The sequence below is a fragment of the Moschus berezovskii genome, chromosome 8, assembly GCF_049115385.1.
Source record: "Moschus berezovskii isolate FMDL1 chromosome 8, NW_MosBer_1.0, whole genome shotgun sequence".
Lineage (NCBI taxonomy): Eukaryota > Metazoa > Chordata > Mammalia > Artiodactyla > Moschidae > Moschus > Moschus berezovskii.
Window position 1 is genome coordinate 112,397,381 of NC_142467.1, and position 22,379 is coordinate 112,419,759.

General features: G+C 49.9%; 1 protein-coding gene across 1 annotated transcript; it reads left to right on the plus strand.

Moving 5' to 3' along the window:
* Positions 1-1,221: 1,221 nt before the first annotated feature.
* LOC148777214 (liprin-alpha-1-like) lies at positions 1,222-19,841 on the plus strand. Its single transcript, XM_088839334.1, has 12 exons — positions 1,222-1,358; positions 1,583-1,747; positions 2,860-3,081; positions 4,998-5,144; positions 9,131-9,262; positions 10,750-10,973; positions 12,775-12,985; positions 15,335-15,351; positions 16,261-16,330; positions 17,213-17,352; positions 18,215-18,384; positions 19,692-19,841. The coding sequence occupies exons 1-11, from the start codon at positions 1,260-1,262 to the stop codon at positions 18,339-18,341; spliced, it is 1,554 nt and encodes a 517-aa protein (XP_088695460.1). The 5' UTR covers positions 1,222-1,259; the 3' UTR covers positions 18,342-18,384; positions 19,692-19,841.
* The last annotated feature ends 2,538 nt before the right edge of the window (positions 19,842-22,379 follow it).

Sequence of the window (22,379 nt, forward strand, 5' to 3'; positions counted from 1 at the left end):
ACATCTTGGAATGTGAAGTCAAGTGGGCCTTAGAAAGCATCACTACGAACAAAGCTAGTGGAGGTGATGGAATGCCAGTTGAGCTATTTCAAGTCTTGAAAGATGATGCTGTGAAAGTGCTGCACTCAATATGCCAGCAGATTTGGAAAACTCAGCAGTGGCCACAGGACTGGAAGAGGTCAGTCTTCATTCCAATCCCAAAGAAAGGCAATGCCAAAGAATGCTCAAACTACCGCACAATTGCACTCATCTCACACGCTAGCAAAGTCATGCTCAAAATTCTCCAAGCCAGGCTTCAGCAGTATGTAAACCGTGAACTCCCAGATGTTCAAGCAGGTTTTAGAAAAGGCAGAGGCACCAGAGATCAAATTGCCAACATCCGCTGGATCATGGAGAAAGCAAGAGAGTTTCAGAAAAACATCTATTTCTGCTTCATTGACTATGCCAAAGCCTTTGACTGTGTGGATCACAATAAACTGTGGAACATTCTGAAAGAGATGGGAATCCCAGACCACCTGACCTGCCTCTTGAGAAACCTGTATGGAGGTCAGGAAGCAACAGTTAGAACCGGTCATGGAACAACAGATTGGTTCTAAATAGGAAAAGGTGTACGTCAAGGTTGTATATTGTCAACCTGCTTATTTAACTTATATGCAGAGTACATCATGAGGAATGCTGGGCTGGAAGAAGCACAAGCTGGAATCAAGATTGCTGGGAGAAATATCAATAACCTCAGATATGCAGATGACACTACCCTTATGGCAGAAAGTGAAGAGGAACTCAAAAGCCTCTTGATGAAAGTGAAAGAGGAGAGTGAAAAGGTTGGCTTGAAGCTCAACATTCAGAAAGCAAAGATCATGGCATCTGGTCCCATCACTTCATGGGAAATAGATGGAAAAACAGTGGAAACAGTGTCAGACTTTGTTTTTTTGGGCTCCAAAATCACTGCAGATGCTGATTGCAGCCAGGAAATTAAAAGACGCTTGCTCCTTGGAAGGAAAGTTATGACCAACCTTGATAGTATATTAAAAAGCAGAGACATTACTTTGCCGACCAAGGTCCGTCTAGTCAAGGCAATGGTTTTTCCCGTGGTCATGTATGGATGTGAGTGTTGGACTGTGAAGAAAGCTGATCGCCAAAGAATCGATGCTTTTGAACTGTGGTGTTGGAGAAGACTCTTGAGAGTCCCTTATACTGCAAGGAGATCCAACCAGTCCATTCTAAAGGAGATCAATCCTGGATGTTCATTGGAGGGACTGATGCTAAAGCTGAAACTCCAATACTTTGGCCACCTCATGCGACGAGTTGACTCACTGGAAAAGACTCTGATGCTGGGAAAGGTTGGGGGCGGGAGGAGAAGGGGACGACGGAGAATGAGATGGCTGGATGGCATCACCGACTCTGTGGACATGAGTTTGAGTGTGCTCCGGGAGTTGGTGATGGACAGGGAGGCCTGGCGTGCTGTGATTCATGGGGTCGCGGAGAGTCGGACACGACTGAGCGACTGAACTGAACTGAGAGGAGTTACCGAGCCTGAATGCAAGTGTGAGGTTGAAGGTGCTCCTTTGGCCCCGCCCTGCAGCTGCTGCTGGAGCACCTGGAGTTCCTGGTTTCCCAGAACATGCCGTCCCTCCAGATGACGGCGGGCAAGCAGCAGGAGCAGCCCCCAGCCAGCATGACCAGCGAGGTGGAGGTGCTCAGGGCGCTGAAATTTCTTTTTGACCACCACAAGGCCCTGGATGAGAAGGTACCAGCCACCCAAACCTCCTGGATTTGTACACTTGCTGCCTTGTTAGGTGGATGATGCATGTATTTATGTAACTAGTTGACTTTTGAGCTTCTTGAATTCTTGTAAATACATTTTTTTCTGTAAGAAGTCAGAGTTTTATACGGCTCAGGCATGTCCGTATCTTTGCGACCCTGTGGACTGTAGCCCACCACGCTCCTCTCTTCATGGGGCTTCCCAGGCAAGAATACTGGAGTGGGTGGCCATCTTCTCCTCTAGGGGATCTTCGTGACCCAGGGATTGAACCTTCCCTCTTGCATTGGCAGGCAGATTCTTTACCACTGAGCCACCTGGGAAGCCCCCAGTTAAAAAGTATTAGTTGGCATAAATGTCTCAAGATTTATTATATTCTGTGTATCAATTTGCAGTTAAAAACTGGGTACTAGAATTAATTTAGGATAACATTTTGTTCTCTCAAACTTAGAATTTAAAGCTGTTAACAAGCCGATTTTCTTGATGTTAAGATCAATGAGAGCCATTAAAGATACTCTGTTACAGTAGCCATGTATTAGGGTGAGCATAGAATGAGGAGTGCACTAACGTGTATACACACATCAACACACAGTGACTCGACCCCTTTTATTTGAGTTGAGAGAGCGATTACGTATAGCACACGAAAGGTGTCGTTTGTTAGAAGAAGAATTAGGTGCTACACATAAAGAGGTAAGTTTGATCAGTCATCGTGTAATTTCAGTTAAGGGTTTGTCATTTGTATCCTTTCATTTTAAAAAAGTATGAAGGCTGTAGTGGTGGGCATCACATGCTATTTATCTTTCTGATTGAGGACCCGCCCACCTGGGGTATTTTAATGACTAGCAAACTAGACTTGTGGCTCAGAGCTGCAGGATCTCTTAAGCACCCCTTTGTCCAGGAGAAGACAAAGTCTGACTCTAATCACCCGGTTCTAATCGGGATGGACAGCATCACCAATGCACCATGTAGGTCTGAGCAGCCGTGAGGGTCCTGTGAACTCCCAGAGTGCAGAAGGCAGTTTTGACCTCACCAATTTCCCGGAAGTGCTGTGTTCCCTCCCTCCCAAAACAAGGCTCTCTAAGGCTTCCTTTCCCCCTTAGAGATCGTCCGACGGCTCTCTAAGCCACGAGCAAAACCTGGCTAAGATGAGCGAGCTCCAGGAAGTCATAGACAAGCAGTTGCGGGAGCAGAGCCAGATGGAAGAGCACCTGGCAGCCCTCTCTGCCCACATGAGAGAGCTGGAGGAGGACCTGGACACGGCCAGGAAGAAACTCCTCAAGTCCAAGGAAGTGAACAGGAAACTGGAGCGGGATGTCCGCGAAGTGAGTGACGGCGGCCGTGTCTGTGGCCCTGAGGTGGTTGTGGGTCCCTTGTTCTCCCAGTGATCTCAGCCTCGGGATGGCTGCGCGAGTAAGAGCAGAGCTCTGGCGAGACACGACAGGCTGTCTCCCTGCCTCTGTGTCGAGGTCTCTGGGGTAGAAGAGGCCTGATCCAGGCGGTCCGTTGGCAGTGGACCAACATGAGGGTAGCCCTTGTGCTGTGCTGCCCCCTGGGTGTGGACTCCTCATTTCTACAAGTTCTAGGGGCCCCAGTGTGTTCCTTTTAAAACATTCATTTATCCGTTCATTCATTTCGTAGCATGTAGTTGCTTTACACTGCTGGGTCAATTTCTGCTGTGCAGCAAACTGAATCAGTCATGTATATGTGTATATATATGTATCTCTACATATATCCCTGTTGTTTAGATTTCCTACCCATTTCCTTCACCACAGAGCACTGAGGAGCCTTCCCTGTGCTGTACACTAGGTCCTTACTCGCTGTTGACTTGATGCGTAGTATCAGCAGTGTATATATGCCAGTCCCAGTCTCCCAGTTCATCCCCCACACCTGCCTGTAGAATGTATTCCTGACGATGCTGAGGTTTCCTTCTGATTCGCTCAGGCGAGTCTGGTGACGTCTTTGGAGGCCGTTCTCTCGGAGAGATGGGAGCATGCTGTGTGGGCTCTGCCGAGGCAGCTTGCCTGGCCGTCTTCTCTGGTTTGCTGAGGTTCCACTCCTTGACAGGGATGTGTGACGGTGATCCCGGCGGTCAGACCAGTCGAGTGGCGTTTGCTCACCCTCAGGTCCTCATGCCCAAGCTGTGTAACCGTGTAGAATCCTGAAGTTTCTGGCGGTCGTGTCTGCGGGTGTCATGATTTATGAGAAACTACCTAACGGTCACTGCGAAAACAGAAGAGTGCTGGGGGTTCAGGCCTCCTCCTGTGAGCCTCACCTCTCCTCTGTACGCAGACAGACAGCGCCCACCCTGCCCCACCCCACCCCCGTGACACCGTCTCAGACAGAGCCCCTCCAGCATGTGTTCCAGAAGGTGTACTTGTTTAGTAGCTTGGTGTGAGGAATTCTGTGTGAGAACTCAAAACAGAAATATTTGCACATGTTTGTACAACCTTTTCACACTATTCTTTGGCAACAGGAGGAGATTAGGTGGCAGAGTTTAATACGCTGAGAATTCTGGAAAAAGCATTTTTAAGACCTTTCACTTTTAATATTAGGACTTGGCCCACATTGGTTACTTAGTGACCGCGGAGGGACCCGAAACGGATTTTGAGCTGGCAGACAGGAGTCGCACCAGCAGCAAGTTCTGGCCCTGGTTTGAGCATTTCATACATGTGGTTTAACTCTGCTTGAGAAGGCTGCTTCCAGTTGTGTTACACTTTGACTTCTGTTTCCACTCGTTAATAGTCTTACTTTAATTTTGAGGAAATTGCATGAGATTTTTCCAACTTTTACCCGAGGAAACGAGCCTCAGAGCTCCCTCTTGGGTCTGTTGTAGGTCCCTCCCTGTTCTGGGTCAAGTCCGCCTGTATGGAATAGCAGACAGAGGTCCTGACCTCATGCCAGATACCTTCCCTCCTGGAATTCTTGCAATAACAGGGTAGTTTAGTATACTTTTTGTTTGCTGTTTGGATTTATTATATAGCAAAGAAGCTTGGTAAAACGAGTGGCCAGACAGAACATTCAGACAGATGGCTGCCCATCGTGGCAAATGTGACCTTTGAGGTAGGTGCGTTTTTGCTCACGTCCGAGAAAACTGCCACGTCTAGGAGTTTAATTTTGAGGACGCTAACTTTATGTTTGATTTGAAACTTAGGATTTAGTCCAGTTTTGTTACTCTTAAGCGTATCGGAGTGTTCCATGATAACGGCTTACCTTTTCTCCTCTGCAATGCCCGGTGTAGGCCATGGCCCAGACGGAGGACATGGAAAAGAGAATCACTACCCTAGGGAAACGCTCCCTCGCCACACAGCGCGAAGCTGCCTATGTGCATGACTTCAATGATAAACTTGAAAATGAAATCGCAAATGAGGATTCTATGCATCGACAGGTAATGGCCTTTACTGAACTGTGTCTGACTTTTATAGTATTGCATTACTGAGGAGGGAAGGTAAAGAAAGACCTTTTCATGTGACTCCCATGTTGAAAATCAAGTCCCCGTGTAAAGTTCTTATGACCCTAAAACATTGCGTTCAAAAGTGTGGATGTACATCATGGTAAATCAGCTGTACTGGAAGGAAATACGTTTTTTAAAAATTGGGGGTGACTGCAACTTCCAGGTTTGAATTATTTGGGACTTGGTTTAACCATTTTGTGGAATTCCTCTCCTGACTCCCTTGTTTTACTTGAGCGTGACCCTGTTGGCTTGTTAGCGTTTTTACTGAAAGAGCAGAGAGCAGCAGGGAAATTCAGGGCAGCGGGCTGCCTGTTGAGAACTGGGTCACTGTGATAAGAGGCGGGGTTAGAGCTCCGGTCTGGTTAGGGATTGTCCTTCCTATGGTTTGGTGAACCTTACTCGCTCCTGTTCCCGTGTGGTCTCAGATAATCAGGACTTAACTAGGAAAACCAAATCTGGCTTCTCTCAAAAAAAGTGAGTCGGGCCGGTGTGTGCCAAAGTGTATCATTGGCCCCACCACAAAAATAAAGCACTAGAAAGTCATTGAAATGTATGAGGTGGAACGCATTCAGTTCAGTTCAGTTGCTCAGTCGTGTCCGACTCTTTGCGGCCCCATGAATCACAGCACGCCAGGCCTCCCTGTCCATCACCAACTCCCGGAGTTCACTCAAACTCATGTCCATCGAGTCGGTGATGCCATCCAGCCATCTCATTCTCTGTCGTCCCCGTCTCCTCCCACCCCCAATCGCTCCCAGCATCAGACTCTTTTCCAGTGAGTCAGTTCGTTGCATGAGGTGGCCAAAGTATTGGAATTTCAGCTTTAGCATCAGTCCTTCCAATGAACACCAGGACTGATCTCCTTTAGAATGGACTGGTTGGATCTTCTTGCAGTCTAAGGGACTCTCAAGAGTTTTCTCCAGCACCACAGTTCAAAAGCATCAATTCTTCGGCGATCAGCTTTCTTCACAGTCCAACTCTCACATCCATACATGACCACGGGAAAAACCAAAGCCTTGACTAGACGGACCTTGGTTGGCAAAGTAATGTCTCCGCTTTTTAATGTGCTATCTAGGTTGGTCATAACTCTCCTTCCAAGGAGTAAGCGTCTTTTAATTTCCTGGCTGCAATCAGCATCTGCAGTGATTTTGGAGCCCCAAAAAATAAAGTCTGACACTGTTTCCACTGTTTCCCCATCTATTTCCCATGAAGTGATGGGACCAGATGCCATGATCTTTGTTTTCTGAATGTTGAGTTTCAAGCCAACCTTTTCACTCTCCTCTTTCACTTTCATCAAGAGGCCTTTGAGTTCCTCTTCACTTTCTGCCATAAGGGTGGTGTCATCTGCATATCTGAGGTTATTGATATTTCTCCCGGCAATCTTGATTCCAGCTTGTGCTTCTCCCAGCCCAGCGTTCCTCATGATGTACTCTGCATATAAGTTAAATAAGCAGGGTGACAGTATACAACCTTGACGTACTCCTTTCCCTCCTTGGAACCAGTCTGTTGTTCCATGTCCAGTTCTAACTGTTGCTTCCTGATCTGCATACAGGTTTCTCAAGAGGCAGGTCAGGTGGTCTGGTATTCCCATCTCTTTCAGAATTTTCCACAGTTTATTGTGATCCACACAGTCAAAGGCTTTGGCATTGGCCCCACCACAAAAATAAAGCAGTAGAAAGTCATTGAAATGTATGAGGTGGAACGCATTACGATATACAAAATAGTGGCTGCCGAAGGCAGATCAGAAAATACTACGTACCATATGTTATTGTTTTCTGAGGGTTTTAAAGCCTCACGTGTCAGTACTGTCCCCAGCATGCCTGTGTTCTTGGGCCTGGACTGCAGAGCCTCAGATGTGGGCTCCCAGGGGGCAGTGGTTCTGTCTCCCATGGTGAGACCCACGGTGAGGCGCCCTCCCCGCTTAGGCAGAGAGTTCAATGTCTCCCGTTCAGGGGTGCACTTCCTTACTTGCAGAACAGCTGCTCAGAGGCTGTTGAACTCGGGATGCTGTTTATGACTAAGCCAGTTCAAAGTAAACTTTTGTTTTGCTTTAAAAATATTTGAATGCCGATGCCTTACTGTGAAAGCTGTGAGAGGTTTTGTTTCCTTGGGCTCAAAAATCACTGAAGACGGTGACTACAGCCATGAGATTTTAAAATGCTTGCTCTTTGGAAAGCTATGACAAACCTAGACAGCATATTGAGAAGTAGAGATATCACTTTGCGACAAAGGTCCATATAGTCAACGCTATCGTTTTTCCAGTAGTTACGTATGGGTGTGATAATTGGACCATAAAGAAGGCTGAGGACTGAAGAATTGATGCTTTCGAACTGTGTTGCTGGAGACGACTTTGTTTTAACAGAAAATAACCTGTTTTTTTAATTTTTTTAAGGTGGAAAATTTCAAACATGCACAAAAGTGGTATAATCATATACCACTTCTATAATATAGTATGAAAATACCCATGACCCAGCAATTAACCTCAGCAAATTCTAATACAGGGCCAGTCTCAAATAGATCATTCTTTTATCTTCTCTCCACTTTTTTTTTTTTTATACAGTAGGTCCTAAAATACCTTTTTAAACCATGAGGTTGATGCTCATTTTATAAAACACAGACTTGCCAACTTTGTTATTACATTTAAAAATTGCTTGAGAAAATTATTTCCAGTTTTTTAATATGAATTTTCATATTGGAAAAGACCCTGATGCCGGGAAAGATTGAAGGCAGGAAGAGAGTGGGTGACAGAGAATGAGATGATGGGACGGCATCACCAACTCAACGGACATGAGTTTGAGCAAGTTCTGGGAGTTGGTGATGGACAGGGAAACCTGGCATGCTGCAGTCCATGGGGTTGCACAGTCAGACACGACTGAGCAAGTGAACTGAACTGAATGTGAATTATCATTGGGAGAAAAGCTATGACCAACCTAGACAGCATATTAAAAAGCAGAGACATTACTTTGCAGCTATGGTTTTTCCAGTAGTCATGTATGGATGTGAGAGTTGGACCGTAAAGAAGGCTGAGCACCAAAGAATCAATGCTTTTGAACTGAGGTGTTGGAGAAGACTCTTGAGAGTCCCCTGGACTGCATGGAGATCAAACCGATCAATCCTAAAGGAAATCAGTCCTGAATATGCATTGGAAGGACTGATGCTGAGGCTGAAGGTTCAATACTTTGGCCACCTGATGCGAAGAACTGACAGATTGGAAAAGACCCTGATGCTAGGAAAGATCGAAGGCAGGAAGAGAAGGTGCGACAGAGGACGAGACGGTTGGATGGCATCACTGACCCGATGGACGTGAGTTTGAGCAACTTCTGGGAGATAGTGAAGGACAGGGAAGCCTGGCATGCTGCAGTCCATAGTGTCACAAAGAGTCAGACACGACTGAACAACAGCAATCATTACAAAGAATTTAAGTGATGTTGCATGTAAAGAAAAATATGTGAACGTCTATCTCCACTGGCTTTTTTCCCAAAATGAATTTTCTCACCTTTTACTTTATAAATTGAATTCATTTTACCCCCTAAAGCAGACTCAAGCTTCTGTTTATATACTGGGAATTTCCTCTACCAACGTGTGTGTAAGCCGATCCCCTTTAAAGTCTGCTTGTTTCTGAGTGTAAATCTGCTTGCTCTCCGAGCTCCTCTGACAGGTAATGGCTGGTGACATTAAGGTCCCCCAGGTGCTCAGCCAAAGAGAAACGTTGGGAGTGACTTTTGACAGGTGAAGTCTCTGCCTCCCTCTGCACCTGTCCGTCTGCTCTGGTGATGCTCAAGAGCCCACCAGAGGTGGCCGTGGGAGGGGACCGCCTCGAGAACCAGGGCACAGGCTGCTCACGTCACGGCTCCCCGGTGCTTTTAAAAGAAGGACCGTACTTTGCTCTTGAAGTTTATGAGTTTTTGTTTTTCCTGTTTTAGGCAAGGCAGGGAGAAGACGTGAAGGAAGAACACAATAAACCCTTATCAGATACCGTGGATAAGCCTGTGTCCGAATCAGATGAGAGGCTTCAGCTTCATCTGAAGGAGAGAATGGCTGCTCTGGAGGATAAGGTGAGCCAGCCCCAGGGCCCCTTTACAAAGAGGCACATCTGGCAGGGCCTATCCCGGCCTGGTCTGTGTGTGGGGAAAGGCTCCAGGACAGGAGTTGGAAAACTGTTCCCAAGAGGCCCTCAGAGTGAATGTCTTTACTGGTTACGAATAATTGAGTAGCAGCATTTCATGCTAGTCACTAAGCGTGACAGCATCCACAGGCAGTGTGTAAAGGAACAGACGTAGATGTGTGCCCACAACCCTTACAGAAAGCATCAGTGAGCCGGATCCCCCGATGGCCCCAGTGTTAGCAGCCGCCGTGCTCGAACTTTGTTCTCGGTCCACCCTCACCCCTTCGTTTCTTTCTTAGAAGTTTATTTCTGGGGCTTTGCTGGCAGTCCAGGGGTTGAGAGCCTCCGGGGAGCTGCCCTGTGGGGCGCGGCACACCGCCTGCTTGCAGAGAGCTGGAGACCAGGCAGGGAGGGGGACAGTAGAGGCCGCTCCCAGGAAACTTTCTGAGACCCGCAGCAGGCGCTGCAGGGAGCCCTGGAGGAGGAATCTGCTGGTTCCCGTTGTGCGATTTGAAGGCGCGGGGGTGAATGGGGGTGAACCCATAGGCAGTTGGTTTGCCGGAGCGGAGCAGGAATGATGGCAGGTGGTCCTGGAGCCAGCGAAGGGGGTGGCCCTGCCCTGGGGAGGGGTCGTGACGAAGACAGGGGGCGAGGGCACTGGCCCCGGGGGACAGGGAGCCGGCAAGCCAGCATCTCGAGGCTGCCCCTCAGTTGCTTTGAGGTCATGTCTGGGAAAAGAAGGCAGGACCTGAGTGACAGTGGGGCAGGGGGCACATTTGCGGAGAGAAGGGTGTGAGGTGTGAGAGCGGGAGGGCGGCACGGGGCCCCGCAGGCACGCTCCCGTGCGTCTCTGATGCCAGAGCCACCCTTGCAGTGCGAGGGGCTGCCGCCCAGAACAGCCGAGGGCCTGTGCCCCGAGAGGAGAGCTGTGGCGAGGCTGGCCCTCCTGTCCGCTGGCTGCCCCTGCTCTCTCCTGTCTGTGGGTGTTCAGACCAGCCTGGAAAACGGAGGGCTGGGAACCTGCGAGGACGGCCCTCCTCGGTGAACCAGTACAAGTGATGACAGCTGAGGTGGACCCAGCGGCTGTGGAGCTGAAGGATTGCTTTTCCTTATTTTCCTTCAGCCTGGCTGATGGGGGCATGGATGTATTTTTTTTAATGTTTGCTTTTTGTCCCTGACTCCATCAGCCCTCCCTTGTGAATAACCTCATAGGATTGCCTTCTGTCCACGCTAAGAGCTGAGTGTCACCAGGCCATATGGGAACTGAATTCTCCTCCTGCCCGTTTCTTCAGTCCTGCTCGCTTAAGAGATGCCAGTGTCTCCTAAGCATGGCCCATTTATCCTCAGTCAGGCCTTCCATGTAAAATTGTGTTCAGTTCCTGATAGACTTGAGCTGCCCTGAATGTCGCTGGTGAGACGTGGTCCTCTCGTGCCCAGGTGCAGACCCTGAAGGAACAGGGCTGGGAGAGCGCACAGCAAGCCAGCGTGCTGGCTAACATGGCCCAGGCGTTCGAGAGTGACGAGGGCGTGTCTGACGGCGAGGGCGACGGGGTCACCCTCTTCAGCTCGGCCACTCAGCTGTCACCGAGAGGGCAGGACGATGCCGAGCCTCTGACTGTGACGCTTCAGGAGCAGCTGGACGCCATCAACGAAGAGATCTGGTGGGTGCGCCTGATCCCAGCTCCCCGGGAAACTCAGTTCCTCTGGGGAGCTGTCTTCTCCTTAGAGAAGTCTGAGTGTTCCATAGTAAGAAAACTGACTTCAGGTCTGCCTCAAGAATTTTCAGTTCCAAGATTGCCCTTGATTCTAGAGCTCAGTCAGCCAGGGCGTTCTGTCCACCTTGTGGTGTCAACACTCTAGGGGGGGGTGTTGTGGGCTGTCCCCCCCTCAGCTCTGAGCCCCAAGTTGGATGAGGTGCCGAGGCGGTGTCCCCTGTGGCCCGTGCACCTTGCAGCACTGAGGGCGCGCCCTCATGTGTCGCTCAGAGCCTCCCACGTTCTGGTGAAAAGCCGCCTGGATCAGAAAAGCTGGGGTTTTGGGGTTGGCAAATTCCCACTCAGATCTGCATTTTCCTTTTTAACTTAATACAGTGTGAAGATTGGCTTGTGGGAAGACAGTGGTCCGAGGACATGTGTTTGAGTTTTTCTCATCTCATCAGTATATTTAAGATGTTTTCTTTAGACACGGTCTTGGCAGCTATAAAAATTTACAAAAGGGGATAGAATCCAAAGGCCCGCCTCGTGGTGAGCAGGGGGCCTTGGGTCTGGGTACAGCCGGGTGGCTGGGGGCCCCGAGGCCTGCCTGGTGCCACACTCGCACAGCGGTTCCCCTGTCCCAAGTCCACGTTCAGAGTGGCCGCAGGCCGACGACCCTGCACAGTACCTGGCAGAGCTGCTGCTCAGATTGTTCTCGTCACGTCAGCTGAGGCCGAGGTGCCCGTTCCTGTCGGCCGAGTGTGGGGGGCCCAGGGGAAAGGCAGGGGTGAGCGGCACAGCCAGCAAACGCAGGTGGTGCCGCCTGCACTTTTGACACCATAGACAGACTTCTTTGTAGGCCGTGTTTGAGCACAGACGAGCTCAGAAAGATTGTCTTTCCCCATCCCCGCAGGAAATATGGAACGGTTATATATTCTTATTTTTATAGCAAGTTGTCAGGTAAAAGTGATTTTTCCTTATGCAACAAGTTGTCTTGATGTAAATGGTAAATTCTTTCCATCAACTTATCAACAGTGAAAAACTTTCAAGATGTATAAGTAGAAGTGAAACTAGAGAGTTTAGTTCCTGTAAGAATCTTGCATTTTAATTTGAAAATCATTTTATTTGCATAATCGAGTATTTAAACTGCTGTATAACATCCTCCGTGACACAGTAGGGGAGAAGAGCAGTAACCGTGAATTCTAGGTTAATGCGGCCCATTGACATGAATCCAGAAACTCACACAAAGCTGGGGGAGAACCTCATCAAGTGATGAGTTTGTACATATACAACCTCAAAAAAAAGAAAGATCAACTCAGCACTTCATCTGGCCTGGAGACTTGTGTTTAGAAACTCCAGCTTGTTCGTGAATCGCTGTTTTGATTGTACAGAGTTCCCAACTCCCAGTGGAAAAGACTTGAGGCACTGACGTGCATCTCTGCCCTGAGAGCAGGGAAAAGGTAGAGGTTGTCAACTTCAGGTATCTCCTCACAGGGAGAGAGTCGCCACCCAGGCCGCGTCAGAATGTTAGAGTAAATAAGTGCAATCAAATGTGAATGATCAGGGGCCACTTTGTAAGACTCAGTGCTAAGTTATTCTAAGTTTGAGAATATTCAAAAGAGGGAAAGTTGAACCTTTTTGCTGAGATGTTAATTGAGCAACTGTTCCTGGAATTTGCTAATCGTGACACAGAATGCCAGCCCAAATGTGTTGTGCAGACACACTCCTCTGCTGACAAAGGCGGGTGACGGGTTTTATTCTATTTCAGGTTGATTGAAGAGAAGAACACGGAGCAGCCGGCCGAGGAGACTGAGAGCAGGGTGGACAGGGGGAGCTTAGGCAACCTCCGTCGTTGTAAAACAGTGAGCTCCCTCAGCCTATATCTCGGCTCCAGCTCGCCCAGCAGTGGGCGCTCCAAGCCCCAAAGGAGGCGGCACAGCCCAGCGCAGGAAGTAGACAAGCTGGGCATCATGACTGGGGTATGTGTCTGCCTCCTCCCTGCCGCATCCCTCCCCCAGCACACTGGTTTTCTTTTGTTTGTTTGTTTTTTCTCTTTTTACCCAGAAGAAAATCAGGTACATTTGCTATGCTCAGAGGTCTAAGATTTTTAAAACTTCCTGGTCTTTAATCATTCCATAATGGCACAGTGACAAAGTCAGTTCAGTTCAGTTCTGGACCACTGGCTTAGCACGTCATCGTGAACTCAGCCAGAGCCTGCCTCTGTAACATTGGGCCTGGCCTGTGCTGGGCACAGCAGCTGCAGGGAAGTTTCTGTTCTCAGGGAGCAGACAGCTTCGTGAAAGTTACCATTGGCAGCTCTCATGGCGTGTGAAAACCGTGCCGCACATTTTCCACTGGGGATGCCTGGCTGCAGGGTGCAGGGCATGCGGTGGGAAGAAAACCCAAGAATCTCAACTGGTCTGCTTGCTGATGGGCCTGGCCGTGCGCTCAGGCCAGCTCTACGTGTGAAACCAGGTTAAAAGCCGGGGGCCCCAGGGAAGAAGTCGGGCTTCCTCACTCTTCCGAGTCTAAAAACAGGATGACGTCCTAGGGCTTTTGGTGACAGAGTGTGTGGCTCTAAAGCACATGTCCCAGCTTGCTTCCATGTTTAGCTTAGGTTTTGTGAGTGCATTGCTCTTTACCCCATGAAATCACGTGTACAACACTCTGCTTTGTAACTGCACTTGCATTATCACTGTTTCCGTTACCACCCATTTTATGTTAGCTATATTGTTAGTCAGCATATAATTAAATTCACTGTGAATCATTTTAGCAGCATGTGAAGTGGTAACTAGTCCATGTTGTGGTCTTTTGACACGCTGTTTTTATAATTTGCATCATTGGCTAAGTAGTTGATATTTAAAATTCTTTGACGATTTCTCTGTGGTTTCATGCTTGATTTCTTTCCGAATATTTGTAAAAGAACAGTTCTGTATATGTTTTCCTTGCTGTTGGAGTTCTCTGACGGTGTGTCTGCTTTCGTCATTGGTTTTGACTTCCTGTCTCATCCTGCTGTCTGCTTAGTCGTTGTCAGTCAGGCAACGGTCAATCAGTCGTTGTCAATCAGCTGTCGTTTGCCCATCCGTCTCCCCTCCCCCATCCTCCCACTTGCTCTGGTCATAGCGGTGCTGTGGTCCACAGGGTGTGTCCCCTTAGTCGGGTTTGTGCTTTGTCTTCATGTCTCATTAAATGGTGTGTTTCCCCCATAGCAGTAAGTTTGAATTAGCGTATCACTAAGCAGTTACAGGAGAAGGCAGTGGCACCCCACTCCAGTACTCTCGCCTGGAAAATCCCATGGACGGAGGAGCCTGGTAGGCTTCAGTCCATGGGGTCGCGAAGAGTCGGACACGACTGAGAGACTTCACTTTCCGTTTTCACTTCCATGCATTGGAGAAGGAAATGGCAACCCACTCCCGTGTTCTTGCCTGGAGAATCCCAGGGACGGGGGAGCCTGGTGGGCTGCCATCTATGGGGTCGCACAGAGGGGACACGACTGAAGCGATTTAGCAGCAGCAGCAGCAGCAGCATGCAGTTATAAGCGTAATGTAGATGGATCCTAAACTACATAACACGTGTAATTCATAAATGAGATGATCCTTACATAAAGAAATGACCCTCTTAAGTGTAGATTTAATGGACTTTTGACACAATATCCTTTCTGTGTTGGTGCTTGTATTTAAGACTCTCAATCTCATTAGCTTTTGCACAGTTAATGTTTCTCTTAGACTTTAAAAAAGTATCTTCTATGGCTAATAAAATGTAAAGACTGCACCTGCTATTATGCTAGCTTTCATTCTTACATATTTTCACAGGGAACCAGCTTTAATGAATTTATTTTGAGAAGTTTTAAATCAAATTCTATGTAAGGATTTTACATTAATGTCCAGTAGGTGGTTAGATTTGTTCAATGTTGAAATAGGTATTATGGTAACTTCCTCATCAGTTAAATTACTGATTTAACGTTGAACATGTTTTTTGTTGAGAGAAACTAACTTATAGAGAAGTTTGGCTGAGAATAGACAACTGTTAAGGCCCTTTATTGTACAGAATGCTGTGCTTTATTAAATCATGATGTTGTAGTGGAATTGTATCTTCTGAGTAATAATTGATAGTGTTTCTCTAGTAAATCTTCAATAGCTTATTTAATTTCTGTGGTCAAAAAAAAAAAATGTTCTGTTTCCAGTTACATGTTCTCTAAATCTTCATCTCACTTATATGTTTGCAGTCTTTTTCGCTTTACTGTCTTTGCCTATACTGATTCTTGAATTTTTAGCTTCAGAGTCGCAATAAATCTGGTTTCTCTTCATTTCTTTGCATGCATCTATCAGCCTAGTGATTTAAGGAAGCATCCTTGAAAGGTAAACTACTTAGAACTTTAGCATGCCTTTGTTTCTCTGTGAAGTGTTAAATAGTCCTTATTGTTTAACGTGAATGAACACTATGTGGTTATGTACTGGTGAATAATTGATGTTTTAATGGAAGTAATGAAACTCACCCACCACGTAAAACATGCTGATGGTTCTGTTGGAAATAGGTCATTCGTTGGGACAGTTGTAACAGTTTGCCTTTCTCCCACTCGTTTGCCTTCTAATCATCTCATGCTTATTTATAATAGACAAAGTATCATTGGTTATTTTTTAAATTTTCTTTACTTATTTTTTTGGCCATGCTGCACAGCTTATGGGATCTTAGTTCCGCAACTAGGGATCAGACCAGTGTCCCGGCAGTGAAAGCGCCAAGTCCTAACCTCTGGACCACCGTGGAATTTATGCTCAGTGTTTTCTTAAAAGACATGACTGTTAGATTTTCTTAAAAGACATAGATGTTAGATTTGCGGGAAGCCAATTTACTGACGGTGGGTAGCAGTGTGCAGGAGACTCTGTGTCCTGGGCACCATGTCGAGTGCTTTGCGAGTCTGTCATCTCATCCCGCAGACACCCAGGTGAGGTCCAGGCTGCTGTTATCCCTATTCAGCAGACATGGACACTGAGGCTGAGAGAGGCTGGGCACCGTGCCCAGGCTCGCACACACAGCAGTGTGGTGCGGACTGGTCTGATCAGAGCCTGGCTGCGTACCCGTGGTGCCGTCCAGCCCGCTTTCCTCCTGAGGCTCTCGTGTCCATCACGGCATCCCTGATGTAAGGAGCATCAGGAGGGAGCTCAGTGCCGCTCCCCTCGGGTCACTTGGATGAGCCCCTGTTGTTGGAGTCCAGTGCCCCAAGGGCCGGCCTTCCTTGTCCCTCTCCCGCTCCCAGCCCTCTGACCGAGCACTCCTGGGGCCTTCCTGCAGGACTCGGGCAGCCGCACTCTGGTTCAGGCAGCTCAGTGCCTGGGAGCCCTCCTGCTAGGCACAGCAGGGCAGCGGCGTCACCCTGGGGTTGGTGGCCTGGGTGTGCCGCTCTGTCAAACCTTAACATGGATCAGCCGTAGGCACCCATATGTCCTCTCCCTTTTGAACCTAACCCAAATCTCCCTCCCCATTCCACTGCTCTAGGTTGATACAAGATCATCTCTTAGTGAGACCTAGGGGTGCTTTATGGAAACCACAGTGAGCAAATTACACTCGAACTGTGTGCAAGCACTTCAGGGTGTATCCCCAGGTCTGTGTGTTCCTGAGAAATACAAGCCAGACCCGTGGTGTTCGCATGGATGGGTTAGGTACCTTTTCTGTGTTTCTCTGGTCGTGAGGGGTTCCAGTAACCTGCATCATCACTACAAATGCTCTTGGGTGGTGGCACAAGCGGTGTCCTTTCCTCCTTCAAACAGAAAGGTCTGGACGGCTTTGCTGAGAGGTTTCTTACTCTCGAAACTGGTGCTTCTGAGCAGCGTCTGGCGATGAGCACAGTCCTTTCATCAGGGCAGTTCATGCCATGCAGGGTTCACGGTGCTGGCATTGCTCTACCCTCCTGCCCGGCAGGGCCATCTGGTTGTTGGATTCCAGGGAGGGCAGAGCCCGGCTGCAGGGAGGCTCTGGTCCGGGGTCTCTGCACTCAGTCGGGTGCTCTCGCTGCCCCACAGCCCTGCCTCTCTTGAACAAGACAGTCCTTTAAGATGGCATTAAGCTATAACAAGGGTTTATTTTGTACTTGGGGGAAAGCATAGCTAATAGATTTTCAAATAAGTTTCTGGTTATAATGTAAAGCCTGTGAGATTGCCTTTTACGACAGTCTTTTGTTACCCAATTTTACACTTACCTCATTCCCTTAGCCGCCAGCTATCTGGGAAGAGGTAGGAGGCATCGAAGGCAAAACCTCGACCCCTGCCTTGCCGCAGTCCCTTCGGCTGGACCGGCTGCACACGGGGGCCCAGCACACAGCCAGCCACGAGGCCATCAGGGACACCTGCAAGTAAGGGGCCTGCGTGCCTTGGCATCAGTTTCAGGAGCCCTGAGCCTCTTGTCTTGAAAGAGTTGCAAGGATGATTTTACAGGAATCCCACTGGGTTCGGTGCCTGTGTTTAGTGGTGGGCTTCAGGTGCTGGGGGAGGAGAGCTCAGTGACCTCAGTGATTTTAGGAAACGTCCGCCTCGACGGATTGACTCCTGTAGGAGCTTTCTTCCTGCTCTTGCTAGAAGTCTGCCCGGCCCGGGGCACGTTCCTGACGGTGGCGGCCCCTTGCCTCTCGGGTTCACTCTTGAGGGTCCCTCCCTTTTCCTCAAGAGTCTCCTCTCAGGAGACTCTGTCCACTCCCGTGACTGACACTGTCCTCATTCAGACGACCACCTGCTGAACTGCCGTCCTGAGCCAGGCAGCGCTCGATGGAGGGCACCTGTTGTCACCTGACCAGCAGCCCTGCACGGTGACCGTCGCTCTCCTGCCACTGCCAGGGACAGTCACCCTGCAGGGGCAGTCACCTTGCGGGAGGCAGGGTGACTGCCCAGAACGGGGGAGCACGCCTTCCCTGGGGGTGTCGTCACCTGCCGAGCAGCGACCCTGAGGGAAGGTTGGAGCGCCCTCTGCACCAGCTGGCCTGGAGTCAAGCCCTCCTTGGGCGAGAGTTAGAGACAGGGAATCGCAGCTTCCCCGGGTGGTTGTCTGTGGCCGGGAGCCTGCATTGCTCGTGTGGAGTGTGCTTGGTGACGGGGACTCCACGGTCTGCTGTGAGGTTGAGGCGCGGGGGTTGCTGGGTTCCCAATTCTATCAGTAGGTCCTGTGGACGGGTGTATGTTTGCACGAGGGTGCTGGATAACGGTCGTTTTCTCTCCCTGAAGCTCGACAGGCTCCCAGGACAGCCCCGGGAGCAACCCCAGCAGCAGCAGCAGCCAGGACTCGCCGCACAAAGCAGCAAAAAACAAAAGCATCAGGTACTCCATCAGCCGCATATTTCAAAAGAAGTAAAAGGGCCGGCCTGGACACCCCGGCAAGGAGGCATTCGGACCAGGTGGGTGCTTCACCGTTCAGAGTTAGGGGGCCTGCAGGCATGTCCCTTCTGCGTCTCCCCCGTCATCCCCACGAGGCACCTGTCACTCACGATGGGGGTCTTCCTGGGAGCAGGAGCGGAGGAGGCGTCTGTCTTCTCGGTGGGTCTGAGATGATCTGATGAGTTAATGAGTGGTTGGGTGGATGGGTGGATGGATTAGTGAATGGATGGGTGGATGGATTAGTGAATGGATGGGTGGATGAACAGATGGCTGGCTGGATGGGTGGATGAAGGGAGCATGGAATGAATAAAGCAGATGTTTATACCCCAATGCTAGAAACATATTCTCCGAAATTGCTTGAGTAGGAGCTGGGCAATGGTTGTTTCCTCCAGAACAGTGACAGGTGTTTGGAAACGGCTAAGTGCTCATCAGTGAGGGGTGAGGTACAATCTGTGGACACCCCACAAGGAACAGCCCCCTCCTTCCTGCCACCGTCCCCACCTCCAGGAGCCCGTCAGGGGCTCTGCCCACGGCCCCCGTCCCACCCCACAGTCGCGCAGGTCCTCCTGGAGGCTCCTCAGCACACAGTGTCATCACCAGGCCTCTACCTCTCTCGGCGCCATCTCCTGGAGGACAGGGTGTGTTCCTCCCTCTCCAGCCAGATATTTGCTGAGTGTCTTGTTTGTGCTGGGCGTGGGATGTACAGGGGTAAGTAACGCAGATGTGGTCTGGAGCACAGTTTAGGGACAAGAGGGGAAAAGGAGCAGGTTATTACATCTCTCCCTGTTATTCAGAAATACAGCGCTGCGAGGGATGCTGCATTGACTCTGTACCAGATGCTGCGCGTGCCCCTCACCAAGCAGGGGCTGCCACCTCCTGATTTATAGAGGAGACATGGCCCCGCGGTTAGGGAGTGGTGAGGCAGCTTCACACCCATGCAGCGGGACCGGGCACTTTGCCGAACCCCAGCCACCTCTCCGGTGGATGCAACAGGAATGAGATGGTTCTATGGCATCACTGATTCAATGGACGTGCGTTTAAGCAAACTCCAGGAGATGGTGAAGGACAGGAAAGCCTGGAGTGCTGCCGTCCATGGAGCGGCAAAGAGTCGGGCACAACTGAGCGACTGAACTAAAACCTGAGTGTGTGCTGAACTGCTTCAGTCGTGTCCGACACTCTGCAAGCCCAGGGACTGTAGCCCAGTAGCTCCTCTGTCCAGGGGATTCTCCAGGCAAGAATACTGGAGTAGGTTGTCATGCCCTCCTCCAGGGCATCTTCGAGACCCAGGGATCGAACCCACGTCTCTTGTTATCTCTTGCATTGGCAGGCAGGATCTTTACCACGAGTGCCACCTGGAAAGCCCCAGTGAACGCTGACAACTAGGTAATGCAGAAAATAAGGGCTGCTCCTAAGTTAAACCAGAAGAGCAGCAAGCACAGGTTGTAAAGAGGGAAACGCAGGATGAGCGACAGCAGTGCTGACGCAAACAAGCAGGGATGCGCTCACCCACATAAAGAGAATACCTGTGCCATTCGGAAGAGGAGCCCGTCAGCCCTCGGAGAGACCGTAGAACCAGAACGGAAACCGAGGCCATGGTCAGCAGTGCCCACCCACACGGCCCAAGTGGAGTAGTGTCACTCACCAGGCTTCCTGCGTCCCCAGAGCTGCCGGCGGTAACATCTCTTGAGTGCTAGGCCGGGCAGCATCCCCGAGTGAGCTAAGACATCACTGCTGTCCTTCCAGTGCTGCTGCGGGGCCCTCTGTGGGCGGCCACCCTCATCCCCTGCCCTGCCACCCTCTGGGGCCCGGCTGTCCCCCGGGATCTTTTCAGCCCTTTATCTTGGGTGTTCCCAGCCCTCTGCCATGCAGGACTGGGACGCAACTCAGGACTTGGGCTTGAGACATCAAGGAGACTGTGAATGTGGAAGGACACCGCCCTGGGGCCTGTGAGAGAGCAGGAAAGCAAAGCCCCTAGTCCAGCATCAGGCCCTCTCCAACCCTCGGGGAGGAAGCAGAGCTGGGAACGTGCCCTCAGCTACCACTGCCTCCTGCACAAGTGCCTCCTCTTCGCCTGTCCTTGACCTGAAAGAAACCCCAGCTGCTGCTGTTCCGCAGGTGATAAAACTGCACCTCCTGCAAGAGCTATTGTCCTGCTGCACTGGGGCTGCCTGACTGTGCTAAGGGGTGTCAGAAAAGTGGGGATGCCACACTTCATTCTGGAGGTGGAGGGCCTGATACTGGACTAGTGTCTCATGCCTGGGGAGGGGGGTCTGAGGGTGGGGGTGGGCCTGATGCTGGACTAGTGTCTCATGCTGGGGGAGGGTCTGTGACGGGGGGTGGGCCTGACACTGTGGGATGGTCTGATTCTGGGGGGAGGTCTGATGCTGGACTAGGGCCTGATTTTGGGAACTTCTGATGCTGGGGGGAACATCTTATGCAAGACTAGGGTCGGAAGCTGGGGAGGGCCTGTTTCTGGGCGAGTGTCTGATGCTGGACTAGGGTCTGATGCTTGGGGAGGGCCTGATACTGGAATAGGGCCTGATGCTGGGGGAGGGTTTATGTTGGACTAGGGCCTGATATTTTGGGTAACCTCTGATGCTGGACTAAGGTCTGATGCTGGGGGAGTGCCTGACGCTGGGGCAGGGTCTAATGCCCCAGAAGGTCTGATTCTGGACTAGGTTCTGATGCTGGGGGGGAGGGAGTCTGATGCTGGGTGGGGGAGCTTCTGATGCTGGACTAGGGTCTGATGCTGGGTGAGGGCGTGATGCTGGACTAGGATCTGATGCTCGGGGAGGGCATGATGTTGGACTAAGGGCTGATGCTGGACTAGGATCTGATGCTGGGGGAGGGTCTGATGCAGGGGGAATGTCAGATGCTGGACTAGGGCCTGATGCTGGGGGATGGCCTGATGCTGGACTAGGGTCTGATGCTCGGAGAGGACCTGTCCCCGGCAGATGCTCAAGTGATGGAGCCTCTTGGCTCCGGAGCCAAGGGCATGAACACCCCGTCGGTCGTCCTTTGGGGACACCTATGTCTTCGCCTTCTGGCCTTTCCATTGTATCCATCGACTCCTAACAGGATGCCCGTGTGATGACACGGGCTCCCATTACCAGCTCTGGTCTGTTCTCAGGGAAAGGACAGCTTACCCTCGGCACTCTTGATTGGCAGTGGGAAATTTTGCTTCAGTACTTTATTGAAAGAAAGCAATAAATAATACTGCAATAAAAAAAGTTCAAAAGTAGACTGTACGTACTTTGTCACATATTCAGGAAGTTCACAAAAGATTAATAGGAAAACAGAACAGTAAGAATGAATTGTACGAGTAAATTAAAGGCAGAATCCACATGTAAAGAGACATGCTGTCTCTGTCTACCGAGATCCAGCTGCATAATAAATATCACACCGTGATCTGAATGCATCTCTTGCTGGCTTTTTTAATGTGCCGCTGAAAAAGTAAAAGTTACATTTGGTACTTATACAATCCAGAATGGCTATGTCATTGCAATCTAAAAAGGTACGCCTAGGTCCATTCTTTAAACATGTTTAGAAACAGATGTAAAAAAGATGATTTACATACAAATAAGGCCTTTGTCAGAGCTGCACTACACTATCTGTCTGGGAAGTGGCACCTTCGCTGTCCAGCTGGATGGCTCCGCAGCAGGTGCAGGGCATCACGATTGGTCCCCGAAGAGTCTCACCGGAGAGGAGGGATCCGAGTCCAGAGACTAGGTTACCTGAGAGATTTTCATAGTCGTCTTCTAGTCATCCTTTCAGCCCAAATTTCATCAGAAGCTCACATTTAACACCCAGTACTTTTAAATCGCTTCACGCTGCAGACAAAAAGCATTTCTTGCTAGAAAAAGTACGGTTTAGGTCAGTCGTTAAAATCCAACAACCATTGGTTGGAATTAAGTTTGCTGATTTCAGAGTGATTGTTGGAGAGCTCGGTTACATTCTGGAAGGAGAATGCACACCGTGTCATGATGATTTTACAATCGCAGGAAAAGCCCTTCTC

Coding starts and splice junctions, on each gene's coding strand:
- LOC148777214 (XM_088839334.1), top strand. CDS start 1,260: ATGCTAAAGCTGAAACTCCAATACTTTGGCCACCTCATGCGACGAGTT. Junction 5,145..9,130: donor AGGATTCTATGCATCGACAG/GTAATGGCCTTT, acceptor TTCCTGTTTTAG/GCAAGGCAGGGAGAAGACGT. Junction 16,331..17,212: donor ACTCTGGTTCAGGCAGCTCA/GTGCCTGGGAGC, acceptor TCATTCCCTTAG/CCGCCAGCTATCTGGGAAGA.